Below are 22,688 nucleotides of genomic sequence, written 5' to 3' on the forward strand. Positions count from 1 at the left end.
GTAACCATCTATTACATTATTGCACACAACTAAGTAGGAGGCTACTAGGTGAATTCACTTATACACATGGTGCAATTCTTCTAGCTTCAAAGTTGCTCCTGTTTAACACTAAACTTGCCTCATCTAGCATCAAAGTTGCTTTTCAAACAAAAATCATCAAAACATATTCATATGGAATCTAATTTTAAAGAGCTTGTCATGAGGAACCCAGCTGTGAAAACGGATCATAATTTCGACACACGGTTTGAAAGGTATAGCTTTTTAAATTTTCTTGTACCGGAATTAATTCACGTCATCGCTGGGTTCATATATACAGACGAGGTGGAGAAAAATCAATGTACTATATTGAAAAATCTTTTCATATATAGAATGGGTGGGTGGATAGTTTTCCAAATTTGGGATCAATCTGTTGGAAATTTTGGTCTGTAAGTGTGCGCTCAGATCGACCAAAAAGTGCAGCTGCACTTTAGAGCATTTGAGTTTTAGTATTGGGCAGGTGTTAGCGGATGATTTTTGCCCTCCCGTGCCTTAAAAACGTTTCATTCCTAAAAATAGGGCCGGAGATGCTCTACTATAACAACTCAAAAAGAGACAGGCTTAACTCATGACTGAATGAAGGTGTGGCAAACCGCTGGTGACCCTCTGGCAAACCGCTGGTCACTCAAAAAGAGACAGGCTTAACTCGAAATGCCAGAACCGAAGTACTTCTAGAAACGAAGGAAGTACTGGACACGGGACAACAGGAATATCAGACTATGTCCATCGGCAAATTTAACAATTTTAACCTATGAATACAATTTTAATCTATGAATGAAATCATTTTACAAAATGAACTGCCTCTAAAAATATTTCACCCAGCTGACCTTTTTAAGTGGCGCCCGACAGGAAGGCGCCACACTACACTGTGCAACGCCTCACAGATAGGCGCTACACGCCTGCCCAGCGTTGCATCCGTGTGATACGAAAATTACTAAGTCAGTGTGCAGCGCCTGAGAGTTAGGCGCCACATTATACAGTGTAGCGTCTAGCCTCTAGGCGTTGCACTAGTGGTTGCCTACCAAATGAAGCAACCACTAGTGCAACGCCTAGAGGCTAGGCGCTACACTGTATAGTGTGGCGCCTAGCTCTTAGGCGCTGCACATTGACTAGTAATTTTTAGGCAGTCTGGGGTGCGACGTTGGCCAGACGTGTAGCGCCTATCTGTGAGGCGTTGCACAGTGTAGTGTGGCGCCTTTGTGTCGGGCGCCACTAAAAAGGGCAGTTTATTTTGTGAAATGATTTCATCCACAGATCAAAATTATCAGATTTGCCATGTCCATCAGTAACCACTGGGCGTTCCAGTATGTCCTTTGACTACAGAAACAATGTTGCAACCCATGCATGCCATTTCGCACCGGTGTGCAGTACAGCAATATGCCGCGTACCACTATACCACCAAACTGGTCACAAGTACACAGTGCCCAGGATATCGCGGCTTTGCCGCACCACCACGCCACGGCACGCCTACCACATTATTTCCTAAGTACGCTCCGGGTCCAGGCCAGGCCAGATGGCTACTGCCCGATGTCGCGCTTGTGAAGGATCTTCCCTGCGAGCACGGCCGCCTCGATGACACCCTTTATGACGAACGCCGTCTCGCCGACGCTGCACTTGTTCCCCGGGAACGTCGGCCCCGCCGGGTTCACCCCGTCGAGGCAGCCCAGCAGGTTCTCGTTGCACCTGGTGTTCAGGTAGTCATCTGCACACACGACACATGGAGTGAGTGCACCACAAATCATTCAGACACAGTGGCAGGATCAGTGCGCGCGGCCGGTTGAGTGCGACGGAGGTGCTTTCTTCCCTGCAATCATGCGTGCGCGCCTCATCAACGCGCGCAAGCGACCGGTGCTGCCGCGGTGAAAATGGAGGCGACAGGACGACGTTGACGAGCTAGTGGCGCAGCGGCGTACGTGTCGGTTGCGTCGCACGCGTCAGATTATCTATCTCTATACGAAATGCGTGCTTGTTTGGAGGAGCGTGTGCTGATACGAATTGCATGCGGCTTATCTGGAGCGTGTTGGGCCAATCAGGGAGCCATCTGCCCATGCACTTGTTAATCTAATCATTCCTAATCATGCATGCTGGTACCACTGGAGATACGATCTGCTTGCTGTAGGTGGCGTGTCATCTCGTAAACAACTGGCATGAGGCCGAGAGCTCTGGGTCTGTGGGGCATTTTGGTGGAGACGTCAAATGAAGCAAACAAAAGGGAAATCGCACGTGTTTTCCTCCTGTCCGGTCTTTTCGGTTCAGATAGATAGAAGAAGAAAAATGTGTGGAGCTGGGAGAAGATATCGTACTGTTGTTGGCGGCGACGCAGTGGTCGTGGACCATGCAGCAGGCGTCCAGGGCGTCGCAGGGCTTCTCGCCGGGGCAGCCGCTGTAGAGGATTCCGCAGTATTTCCCGTACCTCAGCACAGGCGGGACTTCCGGAGGGAGGCCGGTGGCGTGCCGGAAACCAAGGCCAAACGAGCGTCAGTTACTTCAGTCCAGCCCATTATTCAACTGAAAAATAAACAGGAAATCTGCTACCCTATCTACTTCAGTCCAGGCCATTATTCAACTGAAACGAAGCTCAATCTAACAATCTAACTTGCAGTTCAATCTGATTAGGATCGACTGCTCTGTTCTTTTCAGGAATAGAAACAGACTGCATGCATCGACCAGCGGGAGAGAAAGAGAGCTAAAACCGCAAGATTGCTGAGACTGATCAGAGTTGAGGCAAGTGCTTACCCGTGCAAAACTTGGACTCGCATGTCCGGCTGCAGTCCTGCTTCACCTGCAAGACCACCACGAAATCGATCAGCTCCAAGAGCACTCGCAAACAAACGAATCCATATCGATTTGCTAGTAAGCCACACGCTCTCCCATGCACGTACCGCCGGTGGTTTCCCTTGGCTGAAGAGGTCGCCGACCTCGAGCCCCCGCGGAGCCGTCACCAGCGAGAGGAGAAGCAGCAAGGAACACCAATGGGAGAGACCGAGCGCCGATCTCATTGCTGCTGTGTCCAAGTCGCGGAAGGGAAACACAGAGAAGCTTTTGCGAGGAGCGAAGTGGGCTGTGAAGTATACGTGATCTATTTTCGCAAGGCACCGCGTGTGTTACTTATATGAGCTCTGGGGTTTGGGGTCTGGATGTGGTGGCGTGGTGCAGCAACTAGCACAGGTGAAGTGAGCACTGGGCATGCCACTGGTGACGAGAGGTGCCATGGCATGTGCAATTAGCCGTTTCCTATCCCCATATTTTGGGTAGTGGTCGCTCTTATCCTGACGTTTATAATCACTAACTTTAGCCGCCGTAGCTTGCAAAACGATCTTATATTATGGGATGGAGGAAGTATGTACTAGAGGCCGGCTATTGCTAAGTTGTCTACTTTTGGACTAAAATTCAACTGTATTCATCCCCACCTCACTCCACATTTATGGTACGAACTAGTCATTGCAGTAATGTTATGATAAAACTGCGCAGTTTCAAGGTTATAACTTCGGTTGACAAAGATTATTAAAGAAAACTCCAAACAACTAAAAGGTGTGCAATTTCATCTTGTTTTCCGAACATATAACCTTTGGTTGGTGTGGGCATGATGCATGCAGATCACAGGGAGCATGCATATACTATTATTGCAGTCTTGACAAAGGACGTCACACTTACATTACAGCTCACAAGTTGCCATCACCGGAGGAGGCCGGAGGACAAGTGGGTGCAGTTTTGTTGTGGCCTCTGACCTACGTCTTATTGGCATGCAGTGTTAACATGATCACATTACCTTCTCATCCAAGATTAGGTATCTTCTCTTCTTTTATTGTGGAAGGGCGTACCAAACAAACGGATAGAGAACTGACATTTGACCACCTGCATGCATGGGAAGTCCGCCTGCACCAGGCTTGGTTAGTTTAATGGTATAGAACCCAGATCAAACTGAGTCTGGTTGAGTGTCTTCCTGAAGCAAAGAAATGACCTGGTAACCCTAGAACGCCCATGCAACCGCTGCGCATTGTCTATGTATTTTTGCCCTCCTCTAGAATGATAAGAACACATCAAACAATAGTATTTACTAGATCGGCAACGCGCCTTGACGCGAGGGTGCCGGTCCTAACGATATGGTCAAGCCATGGAAGATCAAGCGGCATGATGCATTAGTATGAAGGCAAATTTAGCAGATGTAACAGGACAACCAATTTCGAGTTCAATGGTAAGAAGAAACATCCACACTGTACCAGAAGTGTAACATCATCAAATTCAATGGTCATGAGATTATAAAAGCTAACCCGTCTCAGAAGCAAGGCAACATCCAATTCAGCACGGTTGTATAATTACAAAAGCTAATTAGCTAACATTAAGTTCAGTAATATGAGCAGGAACATAAGAGAGCAAAAGCCAACAGTGGCAATAGAGAGATAAAACTACGATGCCATAGCTTGGTTCAATTGCCTCCATGAGTGCCATTCCATTTGAGATGCGACACCAAAAATGACCAACAAAATATCAGTGACGTTTGTCCTGCTTCCAGATCTCTGTTTTGTGCCCAGCAAATTTGGCAAAATTTCTGATAATTCTTAAATATATCACTTTAAATATGAAAATTGATACATGCACACATATGTAATGAAATTAAACTTGACTAATGCAACAGCAGAGTGAAAGTCTCATGAATATGGGAAGAAATGTTACAAATGTTCTGCATCCTTTTGACACTACCAATCCAAAGTGATTATTTCTATGGGCAATTTTTTAACGAGCTTTAGTTAAATTATGTTCTTGATGAATAACAGTGGCTCTGAAATGTGGCGTAGGTGCACCACTACCGACTAACTCCAACACCATGCTGACAGCCCGCCTTGCCGATACCTACCCGCCCACACTTGGTCCTCTTGCCCAGGACACTGCATAGCAGGCAACACATAAACTTGATCATACAAACCTTAATCAATTTTCTGCTTGCAAAATAAAAGAGCATATTCCTAAACCACAAAGATGGGACAACGACCATCTCTGTCAGAGGAGGTAGTGTATGATTAAAAAATGGTAGTTTGTTGTATTAAAAAATTATAGAAATTGGGGTGGAAATCCGTGGATCTACCATGTAAGGAATATACTGAACATAATTTGGTCTCACTATTTGTAGAGCTTAGAGAACAACAAAGTAATGCAGAAAACAAAACATGGGACTGTACATATTCTAACACACCACTGCACCATATAGATACAAGATAGATCAATTAGAAGGGGCAACTTGTGCTCTGTTTATGAGAGAAATAAATCAAATAATATTGCAAGAGATTGAAAAATGATGGCAAGAACAAATCAAATAATATTGCAAGATACAACACATTATGAAAGATCATACCTCGACAAAGCAAACCAGGGACTGTAGATCCGCGGATGGCCACCGCAATTTCTACAATTATGCAAAATAAAATACAAGGTAAGAAAATCACTGAATTATAACTGGAAACTGAATTTTGCTCTGAACCATAGCATGCACTTGACAAAGTTAAATACCCAGAAGGAAAATATCATATGCGGTAAAGATCATGGAGAGATCGAATTGATTGGAGTCTCTACTAAACACTTATCGGCTTCATCATATGGCCATTATGCTTGCTTCTGACAATTATGCTTCTAACTAAAGTACAAAAGTATCCAATGAGATCGGAAACGCGCCTTGGCGCGAGGGTGCCGGTTACAACGTTGTGACCAAGTACATAATGCACAATTTGATAGCTCAGTTGATAAGAAATCACATAGGACTAAAAAAGTCACTACCTTTAACTATGTAATCACCTGGAAAAAATTGCATAATTGTTATGATAATCCTGCTGGTACAAACTATGATAGTTAGGATAATAACCTTGGTGCTTTCATATGAAAAAAAAACACCAACAATCATGAGGCCCTTAAGGAATCCGTAAGGTACACAGTTCACATACATATTCTAGATGCACCAATTGATGAGCATACAAAACGATTTGAAATTTCCTCGCAAACATATAGAACGTGGAAGCAAACTGCAGATAGAAGAGAAATAAGGCAACATGCAAAACAGAAACTGGCCTCACCATGATACCTGTTACTTTTGCGATCAAGCGTTCGTGGCCCAAAATTTCAAAATGAAGCCTGAAGATTCAGATCAATAAAAAGTACACTGTCACTGCTTGCACAGGCTAGCACCTCTGGAATGAGAGAAATAGAAGTCTTCCAACAGAAAACTAAGGTTGCGCCCTTGCTTTTTCACTTGATTGGAGATGATATTAGCCTCACTGCTGATGAGTACGTGAAGTAACCCCTCTTTGTTGTACAGCCGAGAGAGCTCCAGACTTTCTTTTTCCTTTTTTTACCTTTAACTGTACTCACTCCGTGGAACAGCAGGGATTCTGTTCTTCGCTTCAAAAATGAAAATTGTGTCTTCCAGTTAGAAGTCTCCAGATTTGTTACGGTGTAAAGTTATGTAGCAGAAATCTTAACTCATCTATTATTTATGCTGACAGTAAAATCAGTATAGTTACATAATACTGAAGTGCATCCTTAGAACAAAAATAACAGGGAGGTCTGAATGCCTATAAAAATGGAAAATGACACCATTGAATAGACAAACTAATATAGATTATTTGGAAATGTGTATTTATATGGTCATCGAATAATAATTAATTCAGAGTAGTAAATAGATGTCAGAGGATCCTAATTCTACAGTTTGTACTCCAGATACCAACAATGGCTTTTTCAGCAAAGTTGTAACATAATAAGGTAATGAGGTAGCATGAGAGTACGATTAATTCAGAGCAATATGAATGGAATAATCCTGAAGACAATCATTAGTACAGAGCACATATGATGAACATTAATTCAGAGCTAACCTTCCATAATACGACCCTGTTACATCTCATGCAGTACCTTCTTTGCTGCAGTTATGTGACGCTGTAGTTTCTTCTTTTCGTTCCAATCCTGTAACGTAAAATATTCAGAGAAGAAATATTACAATTCAGTACTAATTTAGTGTAACGAAAGTTGCAAAAGGGGTAAAATGCTTCCATGGCAGAATCTGAAACAATCATGTTAACTACTACCACTGTCCTATAATATAAGACATTTTACAGTTCACAATATTTTGAAACCCTAAATCAATCCATGATATTGTAGAGGTTTCTAACTATAACCACCTTAGCTCTATAAGGTTAACATTATGTGTGATGAGAAAGAGTTGCAGTTGCAATTAACAGAATTAAATTAATTTTTGTGCCATCGTAAAACTGGAGTGATGTAAATCAAGTCAACAACCTATACAACGCAATCTATGCAACAGAAATATCTTTTTTCTAAGGATTAGTGTCAAATTGATTTGCGAAAAAAACTTGGATTTACAATCTGCAACCCTATGTTTGTCCCATTTATCCGAAAACTTCAAGCCATGTTTGTGTGTAACAGCTGGTACACTAATGCAGTAGGATACCGTTGGATCAAGAAATGAGGTCAGATCATATATTGTTTCTATTTGTATAAGACTACAAATTTTTTAAATTCACGCAGCCAGTGATATTTTTGAGCACCATGGAGGAGGAAGGGGAGAAGTGAGACCGACGAGGAGAGAACCACACGCCCTCCCCAGCTCGTAGAGGAAAACACCAGGGACTCGATATGCCGGTACTCCTCGCCACCCCCGGGAAACTCTTCAAACTTCAGCAAGAGTACAAACATGGCAAATAATTTTAAATAATAGAACAGCCGGTAAGATCTTACATAGAAAAATTATATTTCAAAGAGCAACTGCTTAAACCATTGAGTACAAAAGCCATTCATGCCAACCACAAAAAGGAAATAATGTGCAGTGCAAGGCTAATATGATTTATCTATTACCAATCACCGTATCCATTTAAATTATAATCTGAACATATATACTTTCCAGTCACATGGCATCATCTTTTTAATTGAACTAAACCTCCAAAGTTATGTCAATGATTAAATATGGCATTAGTGTAAAATATGGTAATGGGGTGGTTTATTTGGGTCAAAATAAGGCAAACAACACAACACAGAGTATCCAATTAAGCATAGCAATTAACAATGAGGGATACTAATGAGGGAACTCTGAAAATGGATAGATCACCTCACATAATGATTATCTCAGCATACCTAGGCTAGGCAAGTGAAACCGACAATAAGGGTAAATAGAGCGGCCGTTCCCTTGGCAGTGGCCGCTCCATGTCCTCCTCCCCCTGCATATCCTGCCATGGAACAACCGACAGAGCGACCCCAGATCAGAAGCCCGCGCGCGACGAAACGAACTTGCAAGACGGGGGTAACGTGGGCCCACCATGTTACCTGGGTGAAGAGGAGGGAGCCAAAGAAGCCCGCAAGGAAGAAGATGCAACATGAGAGGAGCACCACAGGGAGCCACAGCCGCGTCGGCATGAACCAACCGCAGTCGGTCCTGATGGCTGGCTAGCACAAGGGAGGGCCGGCATGATCCCGCAACAACAACATGAATTTGCAGCAATCCATCCATGCTCTTATCATGTTGTATGCAAAACACACAAAAAATCCGATCATGTTAATAGAGCAACCAGAACCTTCTATGTCATATGGAGATTAAAAGGAATAAGAATTAAGGATATATCAAACGAGTAGTTCAACTCTACAAACATGATCAAGAAAATGGTAGTGTGGGTAGCATATATATGCAGCAATCCATCTCCATGCTCTTATCATGTTTTCTGCAATCCAGAGTGACACCTACCAACAGCAACATAACCTGCATAAAAGCACACCTATGATTAGTAATACTGGACTAAATCTCGCTATAAATTAGAGCACGTTGATACTCTTTATGGGAATAAATTAGAACAAAAACTGAAAACAAATTATGGATACATACTATCGGATCTAGCGTGAGCATTTGAAAATATGTGCCAAAAACATACAAGGTTGTGTTCTGTGAGAAAAGGAGAAGTGTCTGACACACAAATAGATGCTTACAGACAAACATTTTCAGGTTCTCAACTTCTCAAGTAATCAATTTTCAACCACAAATGTTATTCTTTAAAAGGCGTGAGTTCAAATGTGTAAACTGAACCAAGGCATATTACTTTTTCTATGGTACAAATAACCCCTTATGCACTCTTGGCCTTCTTCTGGCCATATAAATTCTCAAGCTCTTTCAGATTTCTCAAACCCTGCCTTTCTCCGACAACATGTCCATTATCCAACTGATTCAAGCGATTAAGTCTGAACATGGCAACTGAGAGCCATTGTCTTCCTCAACAGAAAGGAAGCAAGTTACATTCAAGCAAACTAAGCACAAGCTTGACCTATTAAAATACAAGATATAAATGAAAGAATAAGGTAGGAAGAGAGCTGCCAGAAATGCTTAAAACCCACTAAACACCAACGCTGACTATTGGATATTTTGCCAAACGCACCATCTATTCTTCTCTTAATTCATCGATGATGGCGCAACAAGTGTATTGCTCAATCTATCTATCCAACTAATGTATAGCCTTCGACCATCTATGTCGATGCATCTCACCTCTAACTGAACTGTTACCACACGAAACATAAATACACTGCATATGTACCAAGAAAAGTAATCCTTGATTTCTCTTTGCATAGCAATAATGAAATTAAACAAAGGAGAACATAATGCTTACATAGACATGAAAAGCAACAGAATTAGATATTTTGTGAGAAGCATAGCACGCACATGATAAAGTAAAAGCCCAGGAAAAGAAACAAATTGTGAGAGGAATGGAATATGGAGAGAAACAACCTTGGAATCAGAGTGAGAGGGGGATCACATGTACGTGCTGCTTCCAAGGATTGCCTCATTCTTCAGGCCATTGCAGATCTGAAAATAAAAGGCAACCGAGGTTGACATCAGAGAGAGGGGGGGGGGGGGGGGGGGGGGGGGGGGGGGGGGGGGGGGGGGAGGGGGGGAGAGAGATGGCCGGGGTGCTTTGCTCCCAGATAAACCGTGGCGAGCCAGCGTGCTACACGGGAGCAAATGGATGGAATCGAAGCCTTGGCACAAGGCGCTTGTAGGACTGGATGTAGAGGAAGAGGAGCACGTCGTGGAGGTCGGCCTCCCACGCGCCGTCCGCTGTGGGGTCGTCGTCATCGCCGGGGAGCACGGCGGCGAGCGCCCCGAGCGCCACAGCGGCCTGGTCGGCGGGGATCTGCAGCGGCTCCGCGAGCACCGCGCCACCCACGCGCCCGGGCCCCAGCGCCACGAGCTTCGCCTTAAGCTGTGCTAGGGCTTGCGTGGAGGTCGGCCTCCCAAGCGCCGTCCGCTGCGGGGGCGTCGTCGTCGCCGGGGAGCACGGCGGCGAGCGCCCCGAGCGCCAGCGCGGCCTGGTCGAGAGGAAGGGGAGGAGATGTGGGAGCGCCGCGGCGGCTGCACGAGAGCGAGGGGACGGGAGGGGGGAGGAAGCAGAGCACACGGGACGAAGGGTGGCGGCGGCGGCGAGTGCGGGGAAGACGGGGTGGCGAATGGGAGGACGAAGAGGCGAGGCAGGCGCCATCCCTCGTCTCATCCAACCAGGGACCAACACGTCACAGGTCAAAACGTGAAATGATGAAAATACCCTCGGCGGGGCACGGGAATAACGGCGGTGGTACGAGATCTTTACGGCGGGGGGTGAAACTGTTCATTGTAGCAGTAACTCTTGGTCGATCCGACGGCCCAGCTCCTCCCACCGCTCGATCCGACGCCCGGAAACACATCAAGCGACTCGATCCGACGACCGACAGTGGCTAAGCTCTAAGAGAGCTCATGTTCTCCTAGATACTTATATCAGGATGAGAGTTAAGGTTGAAGGTAGTTTCTGAGGGTTAAGATTGAAGGCAGTTTACGAGCCCAGTTCAGGTGAAGATTACTTGGGCGGGCGTCGGTGTCTTATTTCGTGCGAATCCCGCTTCCTGCTTCATCGTTAGATCGTCTTTGGTTAGCAGTCAAACTCAAAGAGTAATACAACACAGTACTCATACTCCACCTACAAACTTTCCTTCGTGATAGGCTGAAGTAGTGGCATATGTATTACTCTTTAAGAAATAAATAAAATGAAATAAAACTAGAACACAATCAAAATAATGAGGTTTTTTAAGGAAGAATGAATTATTAACATTGGTATTACCCTTTAAGAAGAGAAATTAAACTAGAAACTAAAACAAAATCAAAATAATAAGTTTTTTAAGAAAAAATAAATTAGTGTCATTAGTCTTACCCTTTAAGAAGAAACATAAATAAATAAATAAATAAAAATAAGGAAGAATGAATTAGTAGCATTATTAGTACCCATTTAAAAATGACAAAAAAGAGTTTGCAAAACTTGCACACAACTTCGCTCTTAAATTAAATTTTTTTAGCACACAAAAAATAATTATATAGTAGTGTAATTTTCACACATATTGCAAATTATTTATGTCTGTACATTACACTCATCTAACATCCCAAAAATATCCACAAAGTAAAAAATAAAACCAACTAACAAAGAGAAACAGAAAAACAAAAGCAAAAGTGCATAAAAACAAAAAGAAAATATCAAAAACGAAGGGAGAGACAGGAGGGCTGGATCGCACAGTAATGGGCTTCGGCCCAGAAGGTAATCGACTTACCCAAATAAGGGGTCAGTCAAAAAAAAAACAAGCCCACACAACAAACAACACAGGTTAGGAAAAAAAACGCAGCACAAATCTCAGAGAAAAATCCAATGGCCACAAAATTGACTGATCCAAAAGTGAAATTTCAGCTGACTGAAATGTAACTAAAATAGAAAAATGCTACAGTTTTGTACTCTATTTGAAGAGCTTCATAGTGTTCTGCTTCCTTGCGACATGTGCAGTTGGTGGTAACTCGGGAGATCTCTTAAAAGCAATTTTTTTTATGAAAGATTGATGGGCATGATGCCATGTTCCAAGATTACGAGGCACCTTCCTTTTAGGAAAAAAAAAAGAGACAGTGAGTCACCTGTTGTTAATGTAATCACTTTGGTATGTTGTTATAGTCATATGGAATGCCCCATGAGCTCTTCCTTCAAATTAAACTACTACTCGTCAATTGTCTGTCTCAGTCCCTTGTCTTTCTATTAGCTTGTGTTGTTTTTGTAAGTGTCATATAGTCCTATACCTCTATTCCGCAAACTGACAAGTTCAGTTCTTCTATAATTGATGCACAATGATTTGTAATGATGTTACCCTTTTTTCATCTGCAGAAATATGAAAAATATGTTGGGCTGGAAACGAACTTAGTTGGCTGTTAGGGGTGCTGCTCAAAACATGGCAGCAATACTAAAGGGCTAATGTAATCCGGATTCCGCCTTCAAGTTGAGTTCGGCCCATTTTTTAGAAAAAGAGGATGACTTTCGGACTCTACATCTGAAAGATGCAAGCATCCAATTTGTTAATTATTCACAAATATCTTACAAAATAATACATTAGTAAGATCATTTGCATGGATCTTGGCAACATCTGTTGCTACTCCTATCCACCTGATGAAGCGGTGCCGAAAATCCAAGCCGAATACCAAACAGAGCTCACACTAAAGCCGGAGGCCCCAACCAAGCTGCATTGCCGGGTCTGGGGCACACACCGGTTCAGCGCACTCTCAGTGGTCACCACACGCGCACGCTGTGGAGGCCGCTACCAGCGTCTTCCACCGATCTATCTTCAGAGCAGGTACTAATGCATCAACCTTGCCAGGCCTGATCGTCGTCGACGCCACCACCGCCAGACAAAGCCACCATCCTGCGCTCGCGCATCAACACGCGTCCACCACCGAGACCCTATTGCACCATGCACTGAGACCCGTCGTCGATGACGCGGTAGGAACCACGCCACTCCACCGCCTGTCTACTCGAGTCGGTACCTGCTCCAAAACGATGCCTCCAGCAAGGAGCGTGGCGCTAGACGTTGCAACCGTCTGATCCGGGATACAAAACTAGGGTTTCCTCCGAAGCAGGCCGAAAAAAGCGACACGACTTGCTATAACGATGCCTTCGACAAGGAAACGACGCCTAAAGACGTCACCATCGTCCGCCGTGACCGTAGTCGAGGCTCGGTCTTTACCGGTAATCTTGTCGCTGCAAACTTGCTACCGGACAGATCTGAAGACAGATCTTCCGCCGTCTCCTGGCCGGCCACCACCAACACGCAAGTGGGCAGCAGGAGGCGACCGCCTCCGTCACACCGCCGGATGGGCCAAGCCCTACCTGGATGCCCGACCCAGGGCCCTAGATCGGGGAAGGATCCCCATATGCCGCCGAGCAGGGACCGCCCAGGCCACACCGGCACCACAGCGCCCGCAACGCCAGGCCCTCCGGAGCGTGCTTGGTCCAACCCGCGGCGGTGGCCGCCGCCGTCCGCAGATCCTCTGCAGCGCCGAGTGCCTGCACGCCCGCACCACCACAGGGGACAGGTGCCCCGCCGCCACGTTCCTCAGGGCCAGCCCGGCCTTTGCCAGGGAGTCCCTTCTGGCGGTGGCGAGACTAGGAGGGGCGGCGGAGGAGTCGCGGTGGCTGGGCTGTTTCTCCCCCCAAGCCGCCAGGGAGACGATGCGGGGGTCTGTTGGACCAATGAGTCATGAGGGATTGCTTAAACATTGAGAATATCACAGCATGTAGTTTCCAGTTGAGAACTGATCATATTGGGCTCTGAGAATAATTCACAACGAACCATAGACATATAATCCATATTACATCCACATAATAAGAAATGCCGACTTTATATGTTGCTCTACTAGTTCTGCCAGAAACTTGTTATACGGCAGTTAAATGGTTGTAACCTGTATGCAGGTAATTTGAAACTCGGCCCCCAGGATCTCGATTTATTAAGAAAGCAGAAGATAATTGCCCGGTAATTTGCTGAAAACCGTTACAGCACGCCCAGAAAGAACCGCACCCAGCCGACCTAGTACCCACAAAGGCCCACACACACCGTCGAGGAGAGGACACCGTCAAGATTGCATGTGATGTCATCGTCATCACCTCTCCACGAGCAAGCGACTCCGACTTCGGTGCGGGCGACCCGTCAAGACCCCTCCGAATGAACGAGACACGAGGGCCCTGCTGGCCAAAGCCAAACAATCGACCGGTGACGTCGAGGACCAGGCAGCTCCGACTTCGATGACGAGCCTCGCAGGAGAAAAGGAACCCATCTGGTGACGACGGACTCTGAACTGCCCATCGTCTGACATTGTTGTCGCCGTGTCGCCCCGCAACGCCACAGCTCCGACTTCACGCTCAGGAACAGGCCGACCATCGAGGACAAAGACAATTCGCGACCCTGCACATCTTGCCACCATCATCGTCGCCACACAAGACGCGACACCACAACCTTCCACACCGCCGATCGGGCACCTGCCGACCACCATGTCGTGCACGTCCAGCCTACAAGAAGCCCAAATGGGACTAAGATCTTCAAGACGGCGCCCCAAGGGGGAAAACAACATTAGAACACATAGTCGCCGCCCGACGACTTTCATCCGAAGGTCATAGCCCGAAAGTTGAGGACGTCGTAACCTCCACGACAGCGTCTTCAAGAAGGAACAGCGACGCCCATGACTGCCGCCGCCGCCAGCCGGCAAGTGCCGGCAAGGCTTAAGCCCGAGAAGCACGACCAACACCCCCGCGCAGGACTCCACTGGCCCGCACACCTCCACTGCCGCGAATGCGCCATCGCCGCACAGATCCACCGCCTTCCTCGCCGACTGACAAGGCAGACGGGCCAGAGCCACATCTGGTAATTCAGATTCGTTCCTGGATGGAAGTACAAAGGATGGAAGGTCGGTCAGATGTATTGAGCAAGGAAGAGAGATCATAAGAGCACATGCTGCAGCTATCCGTTTAAAAAAGCATGAAACTGGCCAAGCAGATGATTTGGGGGCATTTAGCAATTGCAAGGTACGGGGAACAGTTGAACCAGATTACGTGCCAGCGTCAGGATTCAGGAAATTCAGATACGAGTGAGACTAGGAATCCAAACTATAGCTAGTGGTTGTTGCTTCCATTTGAGAGCCACTGAAGATCAGGAACACCATGACCAAATGGGCGGCGTATCTCTGTACAATATGGACGGGACAAGCTAGATGACAGAGTATCTTGTTTGCGTGAGGCACGAGCAGACATCTGGTTAGAACAGCAGCACATACTGAGCCTGGTAGGATCAGTTTCATGACCACCCTCCGCAGCTTGAGGGCAAGATCATCGGTCCATCATCCTGACATGACAGAAAAATCCCAGTTCCAGGGACAGTAGCTGAACCAGTCAGGTTCTGCGGAAGAGTATACTACAGTAGATGGCTTGGCTATTGACATAGCTGCAGGTAGATGTTAGTTTATGTGTGCAAATTGAACTAGCCATCTAATTATTGTATCCTCTTAATGCTTCATTTTGAGCAAATAAAATCCATCATCTGTTGAAAAAATCTTACTGTTGTATAGTACGCGTACACTTTTCTTCTAGACATGCATCTCTAACCCCAATTTGCAGTTCTGATGACAAACATTTAGTTATATTCAATGTACCATACGAGTCCTTGCAGTTACTAAGTACCCTAGGAGACCTTCAATGTTTTTTTTGTCAAAGTGGACCCTGGGGTCTGGTCCGATCGTGGGTCCCTCATCACAGTACCTGACCCAAAATAGGTGGAGCAAGTGACTAGATAGGTTTTTACCCAACATGAATGTTAGAATAATCTTCGGATCGGTCCACCACGTCCTTCGACGTAGGCATAGTGCCGGTCTTATATGACTCTACTGTTGTCGATATGTCAGCTTTTTATATCTTACGTCAGTTTGTTAGCGTTTGGCTGTGTGCATCTTAGTTAGGCAGGGGCCGGATGTTGCTCATCACATTTTGTATTCGCTTGATACTATATTTTGAGTTAATACATATGTCTTTTATAGAAAAATAACAGTATCAGACTTGACATTCCGTTAAAATACTTTTTAATTTTTTTAGAACATTCAGATATTTTCTAAAAATTTACAAAAATGTTCATGCATTTTTAAAACATTCTTGAATTTAAACGATATTCTTAAATTTTCAAATTCTTCAGGAATATGAAAAACATTCATGAAGTCTAAAATATGTTCAGGAGTTTTATAAATGTTCATGATTTTTTAAGAGGTCACAAATTGAAGAAAAATTGTAAATATAAAGATGTTCACGCTATGAAAAAGCTATATTCATTTTTTAAAAAGTTCAAAATTTTGAAAAAATATTTAAATCTGAAAAATTATTCAGGAATTTAATATATGTTCCCAAATTTCAGAGAATATTTATAAATTTGAAAAATACTCATGAATAAAAAAATAAAACAAATATTAAAATGAACAAGAAAAAACATTAGAGCAAAAAGAAAAGAAAAATCCAAACGAATCCTTCCCAAAACCAGAAGAATCGGCCTACATGGCCGATCCAATTATTCAGGAATTTAATATGTACCCAAATTTCAGAGAATATTTATAAATTTGAAAAATACTCATGAATAAAAAAATAAAACAAATATTAAAATGAACAAGAAAAAACATTAGAGCAAAAAGAAAAGAAAAATCCAAACGAATCCTTCCCAAAACCAGAAGAATCGGCCTACATGGCCGATCCAATTATTCAGGAATTTAATATGTTCCCAAATTTCAGAGAATATTTATAAATTTGAAAAATACTCATGAATAAAAAAATAAAACAAATATTAAAATGAACAAGAAAAAACATTAGAGCAAAAAGAAAAGAAAAATCCAAACGAATCCTTCCCAAAACCAGAAGAATCGGCCTACATGGCCGATCCAATAACGTGCGCAGTCCACGGTTGCTCGACGGCCTCCGTGGTACGGACATTATATGTATTACCATAATAAGATTTGGGAGAAAATAAGTTAATTCCAAAACCGAAAAATGGCGCGGCGAAGCACGTGTTATCCTCTAGTTCCATAGTAATCTGGCATCATCATAGAATGTACTCTCTCCATTTCTAAATATACGTCTTTGTAGAGATTTCACTATGGACCACATACAAATGTATGTAGATGCATTTTAGAGCGTAGATTCACTCATTTTGCTCCGTATGTAGTCCATAGTGAAATCTCTACAAAAATTATATTTAGGAACAGAGAGTAGAAAGGAAAAAAGAAAAACTCTTGAAGAACGTCATGTAGCAGCGGTTGCCATTTTCTGACTATTTTGCCTGTTTCAGTGATCGAACATATGCTTAATTGCTTGAGTTGTTGATATGTTGCACTGTTTTAGTTGATTTTAATTCGAGAACTTTTGCGGAGCTGCGTCGACGCAACCATCAGCGATTCAGGCAGGAAGGGGACGAAGCTGGAGTTGACAGTCAGGTTGAGGGTGCACACAGCACACCAGGAGTAAAGATTGGTTTTTGATCCAGCGGAGGAGGCCGTCAGAAACGCCGGGCCAGAGTCAGCACCGGCAGATCTTGGATCAAGATATGGAGAATCGGAGATGGTGATATATGTATAGTATAAGCAGCCCACTGAGACGTCGACTGTCCCATATAAACATATAACCGTCTGCGTGCATGCCATTGCTTGGGTGGGCACGTACGTCTTGGCGTCATGCAACGCCCAAAAACAGCGCAGCGCAGTGCAGTCTTGGGTTTCAGAAACAAGAAACGCAGAGGAAGCGACAAATGAAACGCATCATGACCCAATTTCGATATATTTACTCCTTCCTTCTATGAACTGTCCTGCTGCCTGCAGTTCGAATCTGTATCTTTCCAAGATCTGTATTTATGGCTCACTGGTTCAGTGGTTCACCTGTCCGGCTAGATATCGTATCACTCGCTTTGCAGGGAAAAAGCATGCAGTCCATCCGACCATTACGTTTTGTCCCGTCCTTTTCCTGGACTACTACTTCTCACGCGGCACCGTACTCCATATTTTCTTGGAAAACACTCGGAATCAACCGACGGAAAACATCTCACACGCCGGGCGCCTCCTATGAGGATGATCCTCCTTTTCGAGAAAATAAACCCCTCCTGATTCGACCATGGGCGTGCCTCCCGTTGACACACCCAAATCGACGACGTCCATGTGCACCCCATGGCTGGATCTCTGTAAATCGCCATGGCCCTATTGCCAGAGGTCATGCTATGAGCCCCGGGCAGCGCACCTACGAACATAGATGCCAACTAATGGCGGGATGTTTGTGATCATGGGATGCCGGAGACTGCAACATGGATGAGGTAGCGGCAGCAACAACTGCTGCATGGATGATGTTGCGGTGAGGAGAGGCTCCGACGATGGGACGGTGGGCCTGCAGGGTTCGCAACATCGTCCTTGCAATGGGTCACCACAACATGGCTCATGTTGCATTGGATGACAAAAGGCCCACGTATTGCAATGTCACGTATGCCAAAGTTGACCGCGGCATGGTCCATGTTGCAATGGGTACTCGCAACATCCATTTCCCTACGACTGTTTTGGATAGATCGAACGGTTGTCGACCCGGTTGATTTCTACAAAAGATCAGCCGGGTGACGTGTAGCATCGGACGTATTCTTTGCAGGGAAATGGATGAGTAAAAAGGCTAGAAAGAAATTTGACATTCCAAATAATACGTGTTAAAGTAATTGCACAAATGGAGTTCTATGAACATACGGGGTTGTTTTTATTTGCAGGGAGAACATAAGCAACTTAACCGGTAGATTAGTTTAAACTGGTATAATGGAGGAGAGTGGTACATTTCCTCTCCTTGTTATTACACCAATGATCATGTAGACTACTCGTAAATTGTATCGAGATTATGGGCGGCTATGACCATGGAGGTCTCTGACAACTACTTCAAGACTTTTGATTTTCATGCCACTTCCAGAACAATCTCGGCCACTATCACCATGCTTAGCGAGGGACTTGTCTGGACACTTACGGGGCGCATGGGGGACCGGAAAAGATGATTTCATCGATGAGCTCGGAAGCCTTAACCCTCTTGTGAAGCCGAGCTGGCTTATCCTTGGGGACTTCAATCTAATAACCAAAGCGGCTGACAAGAATAACCGCAACATCAATAGGCGCCTTATTGGGAGTTTCCACAAAGCCCTCAACCACTTTCAACTGAAAGAGCTACGACTTGCTGGAAGAAAGTTCACTTGGTCCAACGCCGAAGAAACCCGTGTGTTCACGAAGATTGACCACTTCTTCCACTCCGATCAGTGGGGCTTGTTGTTTCCCAATGTGCACCTTCAAGCCACCACCTCTGCCCGCTCAGACTACGCCCCTTCTCCTCCAAGGTGAATCGGATGAGGCATAGGCCCTCCTTCAAGTTTGAGGAATTCTGACTATTGTAGGGAATCGTTGCATGGAAAACAAAAAATTTCTACGCACACGCAATGATCTTTCCATGAAGATGCACAGCAACGAGGAGGAGAGTGTGTCTACATACCCTCGTAGACCGTAAGCAGAAGCGTTTCACAACGCGGTTGATGTAGTCGTAATTCTTCGCGCTTCAACCGATCAGTACTGAACGCACGACACCTCCGTGTTCTGCACACGTTCAGCTCGGTGACGTCCCTCGCCTTCTTGATCCAGCAAGACGTCGAGGTAGTAGATGAGTTCCGTAGGCACGACGGCGTGGTGACGTGATCTCCGCAGGGCTTCGCCTAAGCACTATGAAAATATGACTGGGGGTGTAAACGGTGGAGGAGGCACCGCACACGGCTAGGCAATTGTCTGGTGTGTGCTAGGCGCCCCCTCCTCATATATATATATAGGTGGGAGGAAGAGGGGAGAGGCCAAGGGGCGCCCCAAGTAGGTCTGAATCCTACTTGGGCTCCTGCCCTTGGCCGCGCCCCCCTGCCATGTTTGTCAGAGGGGGAAGGAAAGAGCGGGGGAGAGGGAAGGAAGTGGGAATCCTAATCCACACTTTCCTTTCCCTTCTCCCCTTTCCTTCTCCTCCTCAGGCCGGCCCATATGGGGGGCGCACCAGCCCCTTGTGGCTGGTGCGTTTCCCCTCTTGGCCCATAAGGCCCATATCTTTTGCCGGGGGTGCCCGGAACCCCTTCCGGTGACCCGATAAGTACCCGGTACCCCCCCGAAACACTTTCGATGTCCGAATATCATCCTCATATATATCAATCTTTACCTCTCGACCATTTCGAGACTCCTCGTCATGTCCGTGATCTCATCCGGGACTCCGAACAACATTCGGTCACCAAATCATACAACTCATATAATACTATATCGTCATCGAACGTTAAGCGTGCGGACCCTACGGGGTCGAGAACTATGTAGACATGACCGAGACACCTCTTCGGTTAATAACCAATAGCGGAACCTGGATGCCCATATTGGATCCTACATACAAAGATCTTTATCGGTCAAACCATTATGACAACATTCGTAATTCCCTTTGTCCATCGGTATGTTACTTGCCCGAGATTCGATCGTCGGTATCTTTATACCTAGTTCAATCTCGTTACCGGCAAGTCTCTGTACTCTTTCCGTAATACATCACCTCGTGACTAACTCCTTATACATTTGCTTACAAGCTTATGATGTGTATTACCGAGAGGGCCCAGAGATACCTCTCCGATACTCGGAGTGACAAATCCTAATCTCGATCTATGCCAACTCAACAAACACCTTCAAAGATACATGTAGAGCATCTTTATAATCACTCAGTTACATTGTGACGTTTGATAGCACACAAGGCATTCCTCCGGTATCCGAGAGTTGCATAATCTCATAGTCGAAGGAATATGTATTTGACATGAAGAAACACTAGCAATAAAACTGAACGATCATTATGCTAAGCTAACGATGGGTCTTGTCCATCACATCATTCTCCTAATGATGTGATCCCGCTATCAAATGACAACTCATGTCAATGGTTAGGAAACCATAAACATCTTTGAACAACGAGCTAGTCTAGTAGAGGCTCACTAGGGACACGGTGTTTGTTTATGTATTCACACATGTATTTAAGTTTCCGATCAATACAATTCTAGAATGAATAATAAACCTTTATCATGAATAAAGAAATATAAAATAACAACTATATTATTGCCTCTAGGGCATATTTCCTTTAGTCTCCCACTTGCACTAGAGTCAATAATCTAGTTCACATCGTCATGTGATTAACATCCAAAGAGTTTACTAGAGTCAATAATCTAGTTCACATCACCATGTGATTAACACCCATAGTTCACATCGCCATGTGATCAATACCCAAAGAGTTTACTAGAGTCAATAATCCAGTTCACATCGCCATGTGATTAACACCCAAAGAGTACTAAGGTGTGATCATGTTTTGCTTGTGAGAGAAGTTTAGCCAATGGGTCTGCCACATTCAGATCCGTACGTATTTTGCAAGTTTCTATGTCTACAATGCTCTTCATGGAGCTACTCTAGCTAATTGCTTTCACTTTCAATATGTATCTAGATTGAGACTCAGTGTCATCTGAATCGGTGTTAAAGCTTGCGTCGACGTAACCCTTTACGACAAACTCTTTATCACCTCCATAACCAAGAAATATTTCCTTAGTCCTTTTAGGTAACTAAGGATAATTTTGACCGCTGTCTAGTGATCTACTCCTGGATCACTATTGTACCCCCTTGCCAAACTCATGGCAAGGTACACAACAACGTGGCATACTTTATAGAACCTATGTGTGAGGCATAGGGAATGACTTTCATTCTCTCTCTATCTTCTGCCGTGGTCGGGTTTTGAGTCTTACTCAACTTCACACCTTGTAACACAGGCAAGAACCCTTTCTTTGATTGATCCATTTTGAACTTCCTCAAAATCTTGTCAAGGTATGTGCTTTGTGAAAGTCCTATTAAGCGTCTCGATCTATCCCTACAGATCTTGTTGCCCAATGTATAAGTAGCTTCACTGAGGTCTTTCATCGAAAAATTCTTATTCAAGTATCCTTTTATGCTATCCAGAAATTCTATATAATTTGCAATCAACAATATGTCATCCACATATAGTATCAGAAATGCTACAGAGCTCCCACTCACTTTCTTGTAAATACAGGCTTCACCGTAAGTCTGTATAAAACCATATACTTTGATCACCTCATCAAAGCGTATATTCCAACTCCGAGATGCTTACACCAGCCCATAGATGGACCGCTGGAGCTTGCACACTTTGTCAACACCTTTAGGATCGACAAAACCTTCTGGTTGCATCATATACAACTCTTCTTTAAGATATCCATTAAGGTATGCAGTTTTGACGTCCATTTGCCAGACTTCATGATCATAAAATGTGGCAATTACTAACATGATTCAGACAGACTTAAGCATCGGTATGGGTGAGAAAGTCTAATCATAGTCAACCCCTTGAACTTGACAAAAACCTTTTGCGACAAGTCGAGCTTTGTAGACAATAACATTACCATCAGCGTCAGTCTTCTTCTTGAAGATCCATTTATTCTCAATGGCTTGCCGATAATCGGGCAAGTCCACCAAAGTCTACACTTTGTTCTCATACATGGATCCTATCTTAGATTTCATGGCCTGAAGCCATCTGTAGGAACCTGGGCTCATCGTAGCTTCTTCATAGTTCATAGGTTTGCCGTGCACTGTTACAGCGACGTGTTATACAAACGGTTTTTAACCCCTTTTCGCGATGGCGTTTGGAACCATCGCCAAGTGAGTGTGGGTGATAGGGGGGGGGGTCCTTCCCACACGACCCAGAACC

The 22,688-nt window shown here is 44.7% G+C and overlaps 1 protein-coding gene across 50 annotated transcripts; it reads right to left on the bottom strand.

Annotated features, from left to right (window-relative positions):
• Positions 1-1,261: 1,261 nt before the first annotated feature.
• On the bottom strand, positions 1,262-10,573 carry LOC109779630 (probable phospholipase A2 homolog 2). Of its 50 annotated transcripts, none has more exons than XM_073496775.1 (12): positions 9,800-10,548; positions 8,677-8,785; positions 8,356-8,542; positions 8,167-8,258; positions 7,584-7,710; positions 6,894-6,981; positions 6,099-6,423; positions 5,387-5,437; positions 2,919-4,922; positions 2,773-2,818; positions 2,340-2,465; positions 1,262-1,738 (listed from the first exon to the last, which is right to left on the bottom strand). In XM_073496775.1, exons 9-12 carry the CDS (start codon positions 3,033-3,035, stop codon positions 1,554-1,556), a joined length of 474 nt encoding a protein of 157 aa, XP_073352876.1. In that variant the 5' UTR covers positions 3,036-4,922; positions 5,387-5,437; positions 6,099-6,423; positions 6,894-6,981; positions 7,584-7,710; positions 8,167-8,258; positions 8,356-8,542; positions 8,677-8,785; positions 9,800-10,548; the 3' UTR covers positions 1,262-1,553. The 50 variants fall into 50 exon arrangements, 4 of the variants coding, with proteins under 4 accessions (XP_073352876.1, XP_073352877.1, XP_073352878.1 ...); XM_073496776.1 differs by having other exon boundaries at positions 6,099-6,418; positions 7,616-7,710; positions 9,800-10,528; XM_073496777.1 differs by having other exon boundaries at positions 6,107-6,413; positions 8,356-8,785; positions 9,800-10,545.
• Between the last annotated feature and the right edge of the window lie 12,115 nt (positions 10,574-22,688).

The sequence above is a fragment of the Aegilops tauschii genome, chromosome 4, assembly GCF_002575655.3.
Source record: "Aegilops tauschii subsp. strangulata cultivar AL8/78 chromosome 4, Aet v6.0, whole genome shotgun sequence".
Classification (NCBI taxonomy): Eukaryota; Viridiplantae; Streptophyta; class Magnoliopsida; order Poales; family Poaceae; genus Aegilops; species Aegilops tauschii.